Source organism: Glycine soja, chromosome 10, assembly GCF_004193775.1.
Source record: "Glycine soja cultivar W05 chromosome 10, ASM419377v2, whole genome shotgun sequence".
Classification (NCBI taxonomy): domain Eukaryota; kingdom Viridiplantae; phylum Streptophyta; class Magnoliopsida; order Fabales; family Fabaceae; genus Glycine; species Glycine soja.
The window spans coordinates 46932556-46950110 of record NC_041011.1 but is presented as its reverse complement, the minus strand read 5'-3'; the positions used below and the strand labels follow the sequence as shown (position 1 = coordinate 46950110).

At 29.6% G+C, this 17555-nt stretch overlaps 3 protein-coding genes across 3 annotated transcripts; all 3 read right to left on the bottom strand.

Annotated features, from left to right (window-relative positions):
• Window positions 1–262: 262 nt before the first annotated feature.
• Window positions 263–1004, bottom strand: LOC114369361. Its single transcript, XM_028326580.1, has one exon. The coding sequence runs from the start codon at window positions 947–949 to the stop codon at window positions 401–403; it is 549 nt and encodes a 182-aa protein (XP_028182381.1). The 5' UTR covers window positions 950–1004; the 3' UTR covers window positions 263–400.
• Window positions 1005–4320: 3316 nt separating this feature from the next.
• LOC114370458 lies at window positions 4321–4975 on the bottom strand. The gene has a single exon (XM_028327818.1). It carries the CDS (start codon window positions 4963–4965, stop codon window positions 4396–4398), a length of 570 nt encoding a protein of 189 aa, XP_028183619.1. The 5' UTR covers window positions 4966–4975; the 3' UTR covers window positions 4321–4395.
• A 1655-nt stretch (window positions 4976–6630) lies between these two features.
• On the bottom strand, window positions 6631–11648 carry LOC114370020 (protein S-acyltransferase 8-like). The gene is made up of 5 exons (XM_028327309.1): window positions 11286–11648; window positions 8962–9147; window positions 8207–8518; window positions 7854–8087; window positions 6631–7445 (listed from the first exon to the last, which is right to left on the bottom strand). Exons 1-5 carry the CDS (start codon window positions 11325–11327, stop codon window positions 6942–6944), a joined length of 1278 nt encoding a protein of 425 aa, XP_028183110.1. The 5' UTR covers window positions 11328–11648; the 3' UTR covers window positions 6631–6941.
• Window positions 11649–17555: the final 5907 nt, after the last annotated feature.

The window sequence follows — 17555 nt, the reverse complement described above, 5'->3', positions numbered from 1 at the left end:
GGGAAAAGGAACTTTATAAAGGGAGTTTGTTACAGCTGCACAAATTATTTTACGAACAGTTTATGAAGATAGGAAAAATCAAATTATACATATATAATTTAAACAACTAATATTATATTATTTAGTAATTTAATATAAAATGTTATTTTTTTTCTATCTAATTTTTAAATTATATTTATATATTATCAAGATTGTATTCCATTGATCAAATTCAATAATAATAAGAATATATATATATATATATGCAAAGAAAAGGAAAAAGTAAAAAGTTAATCAATAGAGAACAAATAGCTTTGGTTTTATTGATTACTCCCCCACCACACCAAAGGAGATTCAAAAAGAATAGTAACCCCCATACCCATGCATATAAATATTTGCATTGGTATATACATAAATTGTCTTAATTAGAATATTTGCATATGGCCTCGAATGCAATTTGGCTAAGCAACGCTATTTCGCTGTTAAGAGCAGTAATAGCAGGGTTATTGATATTTTCAGCGGCCAAGGCTCTATTGCAACCGTCAGGGCCATCATAAGCCGCTTTGGCATCATAGCTAGCGGTCTGAGCATCTTCTTTCAACTCACGTAAGGCACTACGGAAGGATCCAACCACCCCATCATAGAAAAAGTTTGCACATTCCTTAATGGCTGGTGATTGCTCAATCAGTGCCAAGCCCTTGAGGAAGGTTTGGCCCTCTATTCCCTTGTTCACGGCAAATTCTAGCACTGCCTGTGCAAGCTCTTGGAATGTCTTTGCCTGTGCAATTTTAGGATCTGCTGCCTTTACAAGGTCCGTGCAAGTCGTCTGGTTTTGGATGAGTTCCGTGCAGATTTGCCCTACCAACCCTAGATGATGGCCACCTGCATGATGGTGGCCTCTAGCGTTTGCTAGCAAAGGAGAACAAGAAATGAGGATTAGGCCTAGGGCTAGGGCAAGAGAATAATTCATTTTTTTTTCTGGTGGGGAGTTTTAAGTGCCTTGGGTGGTTTGGTATGGGAGGGGTGGATTCATTGTTCAAGGGGTTGGGGTCTTTTATAGTATCTCAAACCCTAATTTTGGCTTATGATGCATGTTTATAGGAATGTACAGCGACTGGCATGGGTTTTCAATGGTTAAAAAGTCATGTAACAAATTCACCCTTTAAATATAATAATGCTTATGTGTATTTTTTTTTACTAGGTTTAGATTGAACTTTTAGAATTTCAAGTCAACAATTGTGGTTAAAATTCATCGACTAACAAACTGCTAAGATTACGTTCAAACACTTGTACACCAGAAAAAAAAAATTACGTTAAAAAACTTGTTGGCACTACAAGGTTGCTAAGTGGACCAATAACCACTCATGTCGGTAAAATAAAAAATAAAAAATTAGTACAGTACTAAATTTATACTATCAATTAAAGTGAATGCTGTGTGCTCACATTACACAATTAATAATTAAAGCTTTTATTTCTTACCAAAAACATTTCATTTTACTTTTCACCAATTATTTCGTAGTAAATTGAAAGAATTTTTTTATTATTTGAATTAATTCTGAAAAAACCTGTTCCTAAAATGAAGCAAATAGTATCACGTAAATTCAAAAAACTACAGCACTACTTTTAAGAGAAAAGTACTAAAATTGTTCTATACCTTTTTTTATGTTTGGTTGAGAGAAAAAAATAAAATAGATGAAAATAAACAAAAGAATTAAAATATGTGAGAAATGTTGTTTTGTCGAAGAAAAATAAAGAAGAAATGTAAAAAGAAATAGAGAAATGAGTTAAAATAAGTAAAAACAATACAAATGAGTTTATCATTTTTAAATTTATTTCCCACTTTTATCATCCTTACCAAACAAACAATACTCATTTCTATCCTCTCAAAATTGTTTCCTTCGTTGGAAACAAACAAACACAACATTAAGGTCACTTAGAGCAACCATAACGGTGCTTAATTGGCACAACTCTTAACAAGCACTAATTTCTATGTAATCATTCTCATCAGAGAAGTGTACCGAGAAAAGATAAATATGCAATGGTGGCTTTTTTTTTTCCTTGTATTATTTTATATCATAAATGTTGTGAACACACAAAAACTAATATCACTTGTCCGGTTATTATTCATTTAAATTTTTTTATAGTTAAATGAATTATTTTCACACATGTAAACACAATATAATCTTATATTACTGTATCAATTTTTTTAAGTTATTGGTCATTTATTTAAGCATTGATGCTTATGTCAAAAAATATTTTTCCAATAAAAAAGTTACTTTCATTTTATATATGAAATAAATACCTAATTCATTAAGATTAACATATATTTAAAAAGCTGATTAATTTAGTTATTTGTATTAAATTTATCTTGTAATTGTAATATTTTTCTTAAATAATTAATGTATGGGAGAGAATAATAGTAATAGAATTTTAACTTTTAAAACTAAACTCTTCAATTTTTCAATCCTTACATGAGAGAATAAAATAGATGATTCATAGTAATTATTATTTATTGACTAAAATAATTAAGGGTATTTTGATTAAAATTAAAATAATTAATGCAAGAGATCATTAAAATTTTAAAATAAACTCTTTAATTTTTAAATCCTCACAAGAGAGAAAAATAGATAATTCATAACAATTATTAGTTATTTACTAAAATAGTTAATAATATTTTTGTTAAAAATAATTAATGCGAGAGATAATTAGAAAAGAGTGACAAGAAAATTTTAAAATAGTGTATTATATTTAGAGATAGAGGAAATGGTTAAATTAATAAATTACAATTAACATTGTCATAAATTTAAATTTTTTTAAAAAAATCATTCAATTAATTGGTTAAAGTCATTGTTAGATATAATGATACTGATCGACAATATCCAATGCAATTATACTGTTAATAACTAATTAAATATATTCACTTTTATAAAAAAAATGATCAATAATATGTCATTAATAGACTATAAATCAGGGGTATTGCTTCAAAAATAATAATCAAGGGTATAAAAAAATAGTCACTAATATGTTTGATATTAGTCCTATATTTCTTATAATTAGCAAATAATAAAGTATCATTTATTTCTCAAATAAAAGATCGAAAGTAGAACATTTTAATATTTAAATATTTTTTAGTCCTTGTAATTTAATATTTTTTTCATCCTTATAATTTTTTTAAAATCCTCACAAATTATATATTTTTATTTTTTATCCTTATAATATTTTAAATAATATTTTTCATTATTCAAGCGTTATCTAAACTGTCTTAAGGTTAAAAAATAAAATAAACATAATTTATAAAAAAAATTGCAAGAACAAAAGGCAAAAAAAAAAATACTAATTTGGAAGGACTAAAAATATATTAATTTTTATCTATTTTATGTACAGTAAACCTATACGTTAATTATTTAATTCCTGTTAAGAAAGAAGTTATAATTCCTCATCTTAAAATCTCAACATTTCATTTTTTTTTTACTACCATCCTCCACCCCACTCACTCATCTCAAAACCTCAACTCTCCATACGTAAATAGAGAAGAAGAAATTGAAATTAAGGTTGCAGAGAGAGGAAGAAATATGGAGTAACACTCTATTGTTAGTGTAAAATATTTTACACGACTAATAATTCCATTAAAAAGATATAAAAAGTCCTATATTTTTTTAGGGGATGAAAAGCCTTGTATAATAAGCATACATATATGAAAAAGGATCAACCTACATAAGTAATTTTTTAGAATTATTCTTCATTTTTATTATTTATTTTTTAAAAATTTAACAGATAAAATTAATAACTTATTATAACTATTAAATTTATAGAAAAAAAAATAAATGGTGAGAATATAATATAACTCTAAAAGAATTACTCCTTATATATATTACATTTATTAATTAATACGTATAAAATATTTAATAATATAATCAAATATATCTATTCACGGCAAATGATACAAGATATTTATTATTTATTAGATTAATAGCATTAAATGCATAAATTATTGCATACACTATATTTCATAAAATATTATATTTTTTTTACAGGATGGCGATAATAATTTTAAAGCCAAAAAAAAAAAAAAACTTATGCAAACTCTGTCTATCTACACATAAAACAAGTGCTAAGGTGGAGTTACAAATGTCACATGATAGATATATAGTTCGAATCTGTGAAAGGGAGACAAAGGCTTAAATCTCAATAAATAAAATGCCATACATAAGCCAAAAAAGATATTGGTGAAATCTCCAAGAACAAATAGCAGTAAACTACCATTTTATTATTAATTATTCTTTCTCCACACCAAAGGAGACCCTAAAACATAATAGTTGTCGCACCTTGGTTTTTTTTTTTAATGATTGTCACACCTTAGGTTAACCTTGTACATATGCATGCATTTACAAAGCAAATTGACACCATAAATTCCCTTTAATCTTCTGGAAGATAATTTGTGGCTAGGAATGCAACAAAGCTAAGCAACGAAGTTTGGTGGTTAATAGCAGAAATGTCACGGTTAACAATATGTGCTTTAGCAATGGCTTCCTCACAGTATACAGGTCCATCACCAGCAACTTTGGCATCATAACTGGCAGTATCAGGACTTTCTTTCAACTCAGCTAGGGCACTCCCTAACGATCCAACGGTGTAAGGATACCATTGGTTTGCACACAAAGCAATGGCTGGAGAACCAGTTTTTTGTGCCAACCCTTTGAGGAATTCCTGCCCCTTTTTTGACTTCGTTATGGCCAACTCTAGGATCGCCTTTGAAATTTCAAAATAGTCTTTTGCTTGCACGATTTTTGGATCTGCTTTCAAAATGTTAAGGCACTCGTTTTCATTCTCTGAGGTTTGGTTGCAAATTTGGTCAATCATCGGCTTCTGACTATTTCCAAGTAGGCCACGATGACCATTGGCTTTAGCATTTGCTAGCAAAAGAGAATGAGAAATTAGGATCAAGCAAAGGGTGAGCATCAGAGAACATAATGCTGAAGAATTCATTTTGTGAGAGAAAGTTTTAATCAAGAGTTCCTCAGTTGGTGTTTGATTTAGGCTAATGAGACATATTTATAGCAATGTACAACCATTGGTCATGATCCATGGAGTGAAAAACATTTTTTTTTATAAGTTGGATTTTCTAGATAAGAAATTAGTCAACAATTATTGTCAATTCAACATTAAATAATAAACTTTTTTTCTCTAATTACTATAATTTGAAATTTGAATTCAATCTATATAATAAATACACAATTTGTTGATTAAGGTTATTTTGCACTGACCAAGCAAATTGTTAAATTTGTTGATTCTAAAGCATTTTGCAATTCCATTTCCTATATATTACTGCACTCATTCCATGACTCCGTTTTCTGCTTTCAAATTGCCACGCTGATTTCTCTCTCCTAGAATAAATTCACTTGATTTTTTGAGAGTAAAGAAATGAATATGGAAACTTTTTCCAACGTATTCATCCATTAGCTTTTGGACAATATAGATGATCAGTTTATTCTTAAATTTTGTAATTATCTATTATCTAATTTTGTAAAAAATGTATAAAATAACTAATGGAGATAAGGGTATAGTTGAGAAAAAATAATTAATATTATCTTGAAATCTGAAAACAAATATAAATATAGAAACAAATTATTTCAAAAAAATTGACAGTTAATAAAAACGGGAAGATTTTCTAATATTCTCATATAAATGCACATTTGAATTCAAAGTAATATTTAAAAAAAAAAAATCGGACACTAATTGGAGTAGATATTAAGAAAAAGATAATAGATTTTAATGATGTTGTGTATTGAATTTTGACACTCATTCATCAGTTATTATGTTATATTTTCACAAAAAAAAATTATTATATTATACGTTTATTTATTATATTTATGAATTTTAATTTTTAAATATAGCAATATCTTATAATATTCTTAAAACATTGTTTATTTAAGTTTCAAAAGCTTAACAAAATATATTCCTTTTAAGTTACTTCCTCTGATCTTGATTATATGATTATAAAAATAAAGAAGTATGTACAATCAATAATAATTTATTAAATTTTATAATAATTATCTTAAAATTCATATAAATAATAATTTATTAGTGTCAAATTGTTTTAATAGTACATAATCATTAAACTAAAAAATAATTTCGCATAAATTAAAAAAAATAATTAACATCATTTAATTTAGTTAATTCCACGTAGAAAATAAGTTTCCTTCTCAAATTATCTTTTATTAAAATTTTATATTAAAAATAAAAATAAATTATTAAAAATAGAATCTCAATTAAATTAAACTAAAGATATTTTGAAGATTGTGTTATTAAGTATGCTTCTTCCCTCAGTCGTTGCTCTGCTTCGACCTTGCGGAAGAAGAAGTGCCGTGGTGAAATACTCCAGAGATTCTCTTATTAATCATAGTGAAGTTACTTAAAATTTATTTATGTTTAACATCAAAATATATGAACTTTTTTTACTTGTACTCAAAACTCGAGTGTGTTATCGAAAGAAAAAAAATACCCGAGAGAGTAAATAAATATTTTATTAATATATTTATCCAATCACACTTACAATCACATTTAATAGCAATGTAAAGCACTTCCAACAGAGGACGCATTTTTACAGTGCCTAAAATGCAGTATTATACTATTATGTAGAGAAGCTTTTTCAGTATCATAATTGGTTATTTACATAAAGAATAAAGCCAAATAAAGATGAGATCCATATATGGGACTGTTAAAAAATAAGAGGGAAAAAAAAGAAGAAAAAACAGGACACTGTCTCTCAAACAAATTACAAGCAAACGTTTCTATGCCTTCCCAAAGAACTAGGGCTACCACAAAAAAGTAGGCTAAGTTTTTATACCAAAAGTTCAAACCAATTCAGCTCCCATATCCTATTCCATCTTTAGTATCCAAATAATCCCACATCATATATGGTTGAAGCCATTAAAATATCGTAAGAGACAAAACCACACCCCTCATTGGCGCATTTCCTTTGAAGTCACATAGTTTCTGCTTTCTGTGACATTTGAATTGGCAAGGACATCTTGTGCAATTTCCCAGTTTCCACTCCTTTCCCAACTCAAGTGCCTAGCATCGGATCGAATTGTGGGAGCTCGATGATCTGAGGACATAATTGAGTCAGGTTCAGATGTATTGCCGGGTGGTCCATTGCTCCCTCTGCCCTGAATGTCCTCGTCAAGTTCTTCAATGTTCCTGCGCTGTGATATCTTCAATAGGTCTTCACCAATATCAAGATCGGCTTCAACCTTAGGGCGGCGATCTCCGCCCAAGTCATCACGATCCCGGGGAATGATCGGAGCCCGCGGTCTCGGTGGTACCTCCTCTCGAGCAAATGCCCTGAAATTGTTCCTTGAGGGCTTTACTTTTGTGCAAAACATTTCCAGAAAATTATTTAAGCAGCCCCGGTTAAAAACATTGATCCTTCCGTCAGCTCTGTACCGGAAATTTTCATAGGTAGTCTGCAAGACAAGAGGCAATAACCTGAATGATGAAGATATTCATGTAACACAAAAACTCTCCAGAAACAATAATAGAAGTATTTTAGATAAAGCAGCGTGGAATTAATACCATGAAGATCATCTCTTTTAACCTTTTTTTTATTCACAGTAACAAACTAGTCTAAAGGTACACTAAAAAAAACTTCGTACCCCATTGCCCAGAGGCTCTTCGCTATGCGAAGGTATGGGGGAGGGATGTTGTACGCAGCCTTACCCTTGCATATGCAAAGAGGCTGTTTCCGGATTCGAACCCATGACCAACAAGTCACCAAGGCACAACTTTACCGCTGCACCAGGGTTCGCCCTCTCTAAAGGTACACTAATCCATGAAATATTAAAACCAGAAATGTCAAAAACAAATTGACTGACCTGATTTGTGCCTAGAAGGTATAAATGAAAACCAGTCAGTCCACCAACAAACCACAAAGAGATGAAACAATAAGCCATTAGTATCACAGAAGCAGGGGATTCTTTCATTGCTTTCCAAACTGTGCCGTCATAATTATCCATCAGAACCTTGATGTACAAAGCCGAGAGGGAAAACACATAGATGCACAGAATAGTTGCTGAAGAAACAAACATGAAGAAGTAACGATAGTTCCTCTGCACATTGGAAAAGGCACAAAAATACATAAGAACAAAGAAAACAAGTAAATAGCATACATCAATAAAGAAGAAAAACATGTATCAAAAAATCATGTCATGACTGTCAACTATCATACCAGACCAATGCATTGGCCCACCCAAGGGCAATGGTGATCAAAACGCTCAACACAGTTGTTGCAAATGGAGCAATGCGAGCAACGAGGAGGACGATACAACATACAAGTCTCACAATATTTCACCCTTACAGCAATGCCATTGACTACAACTTCTTTTGTTCGAGGGAACTGAAGACTTGGCGTTTGTCGTCCAGCTCCCCCAGCATCAACAGAAACTGAAGAATCATAACGAAACTCTTCTTCTGGTGGATATGGATTCCTTGGAACGATGCCTGGATCACCTGATGAAGTGAGAAAGAGAACCACAAGGACCTAGAAACATAGGCTGTGAGATTATATTGTGACAATACTATAAGAGAACAGTAAAGAAAATTAAAGAAAATCAACATCTTAATAATGAAATGCTATCACCATTCATCAAAACTGCTGTTAACTTTAATTATTAAATTCAAAAATTATTAGGGGGAATAAAGCTAATAGATGCATGATAAACTGATTTGATATGTCAGACTTGTCAGTTACTGAGTTAAACAAGCCACACTTCAGCACTTCTCTGCAGGGGCTCATAACAGGTATAGAGGAAGAGATGGACAGAATGTATTGTGGTGAACAGTAGAAAGCATGTTTTCTTTGGCATATGATAGCTTGCATTAAATTTGGACTATAGAACTTGAAAACCGGCCAGGCCAAAACTAATTATGCATACAGAAAGATAAAAACATCAATTAATGAAAGAAAAAATTAACAGAACTTACATGAATAGTAAAGAGAATAGCCACCACTAAAATAGCATATCCAGAATTATACGAAGAAAATTCATGCCGGAGATGGCTTGCTACACATACACAAAAGATGATAACTGGAACAATAATCAGCAACAAGGTGACAAACAGGGACCTCGCATCGGGCCCGAATACCAACCTCCCTCCACATATGAATTTCTGCAGAAGATCAGGAGAAAAGTATTAACCACAAAGTAAACTAAGAGTTTAAAATCTGCAGAAAATACTTTGTGACAAAAACTAAAACACTTATGAAATTAGACAAAAGAATGCAATATTAACAGAATGCTACAACATTTCAAGAGGACCCAAACGTAGATTATAAGGAGAATAATGAATCCTCCTATTTAAAACAGAAAGAAACTCCTATCCTATCTAAAACAGAAAGAACCCAATGAGCCAAAGTGGCTCAAAAATGCAATAAAGTATTCCAATATTTTCGCATACAAATGATTGATTCTTTGAAGCAGCCATTAACCAAGAACCATCATAGAGACAATCCTATCCTATGACGACTGTAAAGGGAAAGAGGTGCTCTTGAAAATACACGCATTTCATTACAACCAAATGCACTACTAGATAACTACATATACTGCACAATGCGATAAAATTTAACACTCTTTGTTCCTTTCAAAACCTTTAAGGCATGTAAAGAGAAAAGCTCCAACATATGATTGGAGAAACTCATTGTTGGCTAGGAACCCCAAAACAATTCAGCAGGTGTACCACAAAAGTGGCCTACCTATAGTATTATCAGCTTATTTTAGCATGTTTATACCTAGATGTCTCTATTTCTTTATGAACTTCAATAGTTCAACTACCATTTGATGAATGTGTCCATGATCATATCATAACTTATATCACGCAAACTTCAGAGGTTATTATCTTTTTTGTTTCTCATTGTATTCTACACCAATGAGGTAAAACAAGCGAGCCCCAAACGCATGATGAAACATAATCATCCATTGTTGCTACTTGTCAGATCACCTCTTGTAGGCTGCAGATTAGAATAATTGAAAAGATTTCAGTCCAACCAATTATCTAGCATCAATCTTCCAACCAACAACACCAGCAAATATTACCCTCCATCATCCATCTCTAACAAAAAATACTGTAACCAGTAGCTGTGCAGAGTATTACTTCATGTGGGTATCAATTTACCAAAGATCAAGACTAACCTATGCAAGAGCAGTGGATCAAAACATTAATGTCAGCATATCTTCAAGAGTAATTACTTAGACCATGGAAAATTCCCCATGCCCAAATCTGTTAATCACCCATACACTTAATATCTCTCATCCTTTCAAAGCTTGTTCTACCACAAACCACTTGACATCATACCGAACATAACAGTCGTACACACCTGTCTAGGCTGCTCAAGTGGTCCATCCCATGTTAAGCCAATTTAATACAATCAATGATCAAACCTACATCATATCTTACTCGTTCAATAATCTATTCATCAACTTTACGATTTATCTTTAGTCAGGAGTCATTTCCCCAAGAGAATTAAAAATTCTCCATGACAGCTCTATTCAAAGCATAAATTCACCTAAAAATATCTGAAATAAATCCCATCCTTCTTCAACAAACGTCAAAAACATAAATAAGAAAAGAAAAGGAGCTACCCAATTAATTCAAACAAAGTCCTAACTATCTTACATTGTTTATTTATTTTGTTCAAAAACTATCATAGTATCATTGTAAGACACAAATTGAAAAGTGATCAAAAGCCCAAACTCATTATACTCTTCAATTCTACCTTCCTTTCACCCCAAAACTAAAAAACACACCCTGACCAAAAAATTTAGCAAAATTAGGGGTGGGGGGAGGTCAAATTCTGCTTCTTCATAAACTATTTACCCCAAAAGTCAAAGCAAGCCAATTGAGCCTAACACTTACAATTAGTTAACACAAGGCACAACATGAAAGTACTGTTGCAGGTACTTTGTCCTTATACTAATAAACATAAACTACACAACTGAGTTGAAACCAACTGTAATCATACACAGCACAGCTCAGCAAGTTGAAGAATCCCCAAAAAATAACACATAGCCCCACCTCACTACCAGCTCAACTTTCAACACACACCAAACTTATAATTTAAAAAAAAAAAAAAAAACTCCGAGCATAAAATTTTCCCACTCCACTTGCACATTCCAGCAACCAAACCTGCCCCGGAAATTCAAAAGCGTTCCGCACGAAGCAAATCACGGAGCCACGAGCATACCCAGATGGCACATCAAGCATAAGAGGCTAAATTTGCAAGGAAGAAGATGAAAAGAATTGAACTTTACATTACTTCCTTTCCAAACTTGGTACACGCGCCTTGCAGCCATGAAGAGTCCTTCTTGGCTGGCACACTAGATGAAGAAAGAGTTCGAGAGCCGGAACTGGCAAGTGTTCATCTCACTCTCATTCACATTCCACTGAATCAGAGAGAGAGAGAGAGAGAGCCAAAATTTGTGGGCTCTGTCTTTGTAATGTGATAGAAAAGCTTCACAGAAAAGAAAAAGAAGAGAGAGAGAGAGAGAAAAGGAAGTGATTGTGATCCCAGAGATGGCGGTTTCTGAGTTTGGAATTTTGGATTTGCACTCAGGAATGTTTCGGGGGAAATGAAAAGAAAAATTTGTGAGAGTTGCGCGGCTACAATAATATATTGTAGCAAGAAAAAAGTGAAAATGATAATGAAATGCAAAATTTCAAGGTGAAGGTGCCCTTGTTTGTTTTTTTTAGTAAATTTCTCAAATCGCATATGATATTTTTTTTTCTTTTTTTTTACATTATTTTTACTCGTTATGTGAATGGATTTTTTTTATGATAATACTAATTTTTTCTTTAATATTTAATTTTTATTTTATTGTTACTAACACTAAGATGTCATTTTTTATTAAGACATTATATTAAACATCTAGTCATCAGAAATAAATATTTTAAAGAAATGAATTAAAAACACAAAACGTATGAGTAAAATACTAAAAATTGAAGCAAAATATCATATTCAATCAATGGACATTTTTTTAACATGTCCAGCAAAAATGTAGAAATCAAAATATCTAACACGCACAAAAAAAAATTGAACTAAAAAAAATTAAGGGGGTTAACACATAAGTACCAACAATGTGGGTTCATGCCAACAAAAAAAATGGGTTCACGAATTGGAGAAAAAAGAAAAAAAATGTTAAAATATTTTTAGGTTAAAAATAATGACATTTTTTATAGAGTTAAAAGGAAAAAGATAAAAATATTTTAGACATAAATTTTTATTAAAGATCATGTGACCAGGTAACCAGCATGTGTCTATTTTTTGTTAAATTATTAAACAGTATTTGGGAGAGTTAATATTTGGATGTAATTTAAGCTAAACAATTAAGAAATTTATTATAGAACTCAAAAAATGAGTAGCATCATGTGCAATTTGTAAAAAACAGAAGGGTGTGAGTGTAATTTATTCTTTTTTTATTCACACTCTTTTTATTAGATATATTTTTAATGGTAGATAATTATTAAATAAAAATATTAGAAATTACATTAAAACTATAAATTTTGGGTCACCATAAGTGTAAAACTTAGTATTACTAGAGACCTAAAATATTATTGATGGGTCATTAATTTTTTAATTTTAATGACCCATCAATAATATTTTAGTATAAAAATATTACTAAGCTTCAGAGGAATAACTTATTTTATAAGAATTAAAAATAATATTTTTAAAGTTTTAGAGGAATAAAAAAAAATCAAATCTTGTAAAACTCAAAACTAAAACACACTTACGAATAAAAGGTATATTTAAGTTTAAAATTTTATTAATAATACAAAAATATATAGTAACTTTGCAGAAAAAATAAATAAATAAATTGAGTTTCACTCCATCTTCTCACGTCACTATCTATGGGTGTGATGAGTGAAATATATTTTTAAATATTTTTACCTATTTTACCATGAACACGTTAGCATGGAGGGTCCAAGGTTTAGTGGCATGATCCAACGTTGTTTACCGCGATACTACTTCCTTATCTTTCATTGAATTGGTTATAGCATCTACAATTTATTTAAGAGTTATTTATCAAAAACAATTGTGTGTTATAATTTTATATAGATTTAAATATTTTAAATAAAAATTTGTTTTAATGTTAAAATAATTAAAATGAGTGTTTGAATTAATTTGGTGGGTTCTATTATATTTATTAATATGTTATTTATGATATAATTTTATTAAATGACCATTGCTTATTTAACAAACAATGCTTATATAAGCAACCTCATATTATATGCTTCAATGAAAAAATTAAATAATATTTTTAAAGTTAAACAACTCTTACAAGTATCTCTATTAAAGATATTATTAGATGACTCTCCAGATAAAACGATTAAGTGAAAATTTGTTATGTTGTGTGAAGGAATAATTTAACTAAACATTTTTATAAATTTAAATTTGAATTCATTAAAATAAAATTTTAAAACTTATTTTAATGGGATAAATTTTAATCTGATATTGTATATTTTAAAATTAAAAATAGAATTTTATTTTAGAAGTTTGCAACTTTGCATAATAAAAATAATTATTAAATATTAATGTAAGTTATTTAAGTGAATTTTTAATTTTAATATAAAATAGTTAAAATAGGGTTTTAACTGTTTTGATTGAAGTAAAAAAAACTTTTTTTGATCAATTTTGAATGTCTATGGAAGTAGGTACAAATTTAGTTTTTTTTACCTGATTGTTTATTGAGGATTCTTGAAAGTATATCATTTTATAATTCCATCAAATCTTTTCCATTTTCTCTTTCCATCAAATCTTACACACTCTTTTAAAAGAATAAAAATACCAGTTTCAAATGGCAATGCATGAGTCCAAAAAAAGCATTGGAAACAAATGGACAAAAGAGAAGTTCCAACCTGGCTGGTCTTGGCTTGACCATGCCAGATTAAGATGCTTTAATGCTTCTCCCATACCAAAAATTGTTGCTTTTTCCTAATAACAATAGTAATGATAAATATTCCATGCCCAAGTTGTTCATTAAAGCATTACCGAAACCTAGGCATTCTCCTTACAAAGTCAGCTTTTTAAGCATAGCAGCAGGTGTTTGTTCTTAATTGTGCCTTTCTTGTTATGCAATCTGGACACACCAAACCTACATGTTTTCGATAAAATAAAGAGGGCACGCCCCTTCCTTTAATTTACCACTACACTGTTTTGCATCAATTAAAGTGGATACGAATCCGAATGCAAAAGAAAGTGAACACAAATTTGCTATTCTTCTTTTGTCTTTTATAACTATATAGTTGTACAATAAAGTGTAAATTTGATTTCTTGTATTTGTAATTTAGATTTTCCCTCCTGAAGTACATACATTTTTTACGTGGTACAAGTTTAATTTTTTAAAAATAATTTGCCAAATTTAAGTCTTGAGTGGAAAAAATATTAAAATAATTAATACTACCATATTATAAATATTTTTTATTCCAACGAAATTGTCTCTAGTAAACAAATATGTGATTTAAGTTAAAAAAAATATTGAATTTATGTAATAATCAGTGACAACCTATAAACAGCAATCACCTCGAATGGGTTATTATTCACAAAGGTCACCCAAATGTTTATTTTCATGATAAAGTAATGTTTAAAAATAAATATTGAATTAGTAAATATTTTAAGTCATAATTTAATTAGTTGAAACTTTAATCAATTAGTTGTCAAAAGTAAACTAGATAACAAATTAAGCGATTGAACAAAAACAAAAAGAGTTTCATAATTCATTCATGATTGAACCGATGAAGTAAGATGATTTAGTTTGGTTTTTACACGTTGATATGAGGTAGCTCATAATGCTAAGTTTTGGTAGGCTAGACACAACACAAACACATGTTTGCATAACTTACTTAATGGCTGCACCAATAAAAAAAAGAGTGTTGCTAGGTGCACTTAGCAAAATACTCTTACGCAAAAAGTTATTTCATATGATTTTATAAAGGAATTTCTTATGTAAGAGTTTTTTTTTTTTTTACGAAAATTTCTTTCGTAAGAATTTTACGAAAGAGGTTCTTCCATTAAAAAAAATCCTTACGAAAGTAACGTGCATGTAAATTTAAATAATAAATTTTATGATAATTAATTTTGATATAAATCATACGAATTATTTAATCCATATATTTTTTTAAAAATATTTTTTTATTTAATATATATTAAATTTTGTAATAGAAAATATTTTTTATTTTTAAAAATATTATTGATGGGTCATTAATTTTTTTTATTATTACAAAATTTAATATATATTAAATAAATATTTTTTATTTTTAAAAAAATATACAAATTAAATAATTCGTATGATTTATATCAAAATTTATTATTTATATTTACATACGCGTATGCATTGGAAATTTTAATGTTATGTATAGCAAAATTATTTATTTTATAACATAATTAATTCATTAGCTTAATTGGTCAGAATGTTGTGCTAATAACTTGAAATTTATAAGTTTGAGTTTTACTTGAATCATTAATTTAAAATTTTAAAATTTTAAAGAAAGACAATTTTCGAAAAATAAAAAATTACTGGGTACACCTAACAACACCCTAAAAAAAATGTGTGGGATCCTTTTTTTTTTTGTAAAGTAAAGAAAGGATGAAGAACTACAAAGTAGAAGAGTCCACTAACAGACGCTCTAAATTAAAGTCAGGAGGAGATTCCCAACATTGATCAAGATCCCGATGACGCATACCCCACCCCAACCAGCAAGCTTATCTGCTACCCCATTAACAACACGAGGTATGAGAGTAAGCTGCAGCTCTCAATTCCTATGCATTAATAACGCTGAATGTGATGAATCTTAATTATTTTGATCGAAATGTAAATAAATATATTTAAGTAATATATTTAAAATATTTATTTAATTTTTTATATTTGAGATTCTTTCTTTCAAAAAATATTTTTTTAGGATCTTTCAAAGTCTTACAAAGAATAAAAAAAAATTATAATTTAAAAAACGTTGATTCTCATAAAAAGACACCGTCTTATTGTTGTAAACTTACCATGATGAAAGATGTGACTTTCTTACTAAAGTACCAAATATGTTATCCTATTAGCATGTTGTATCAAAAAAGAAGGTGCATTTAATACAAACATTAAATATTCCAAAGGTCTTAAAGATATTAGAAGAATAATTGAGTGAAGAATTCAACGGAGACAACATATAGTTGAAGGTAAACTATATATAGAAGAAACTTTGAAAAAATAAAATACTAATTATCTATCTGAATCATTCTTTCATTTTTTATTATAAAGTTTTCTGAAAACTAAATATACAAAGCTCTCAAAACAGTTTATATACCGTGAAAAAAGGACTAAAAGTGTTAAGTGATATATATGCCAATTAGAAAATCATATTTTAGTCCATAAACAATCTTTCAACAAATCTTGTTAACTTGTTTAGAGTCAAACGTGCCTTGATAGAACAAAAAATAATGGTTTAAGTCAAGTTTGAGATACAGTCTATAAGTATAAGAGCTAGAATGAATAATACTTGTAACTTTGATAAGTTAATGAAAATTTAGTGGTCGTAAAAAATTAGACGTAATCTTGAGCTTGAAACAAAATAATATAAATTATTTGTGAGTTCTCTTACACAACCCTCCTTTTGTTTCTCCACTCTTGGAAACATGGACATGCATAGAAATGGAGTTCATATCACAGGAGTTCAAGATATCCAGCATTAGCATAGTCTGACTCAACCTCCACATATCGAAATCCCAGCTTCCATGCCGCAGTAGCACTCCCCTCATGCCCATATCCTTGGACAAGCTTATGATTCTGCCAACATATTCCAGCGGCCAGGGTTGTTCTTCACCTCAATTTCCATGCCCACCATATCAGAGAGACAAAGGGCATTCGTGGGTTGCCAAAAGAAGTGGACTTTTATCACCTCCAAACCTTCTTCCTATAAGGTCTTTCCTCTGACATATTATCCCCCCTACAACCATTTATATGCTCAGCAAGTACAATATTAACCCGATGGATCCCCCACCCAACTAATAGTATCTCTACCTTGTACACCATTGTAACCCATTTAACACACTTGCAACAATAAAATTCAACTTAAAACTATTTATAATTAAGAGAAAATGGTAAACTCAATTTTAATTTTTATCGTTATTTGAGGTTGGTAGGTATTTATTTTTTAATTTTAATATGATTTTTTTATAGAATGGACATTTTGTTGGATCATTGGGTTTGGAGGTACTTTTTAGTTTTTCAAAAATCTGTTTGGTAAGTATATATATATATATATATATATATATATATATATATATATACTTTCGAGATTCCAACTATGTTGTATATTTTTTATTTGGGTGATGCTATTTGTAATAAAATACCTACCAATGTAAAAACATGTAATTTGCACGAAACATAGAATAGACGGTTATGATTTTATAAAATAGATATTGATTAAAAAAATTTAAAAACATGTAAAAAGAGATTTACTGAAATCAAACGTTGTTCGACTATTATGAAATTCACTTTCGTAACAAACAACATTTTCCTTTCTATTTTGTTATTTTTTTG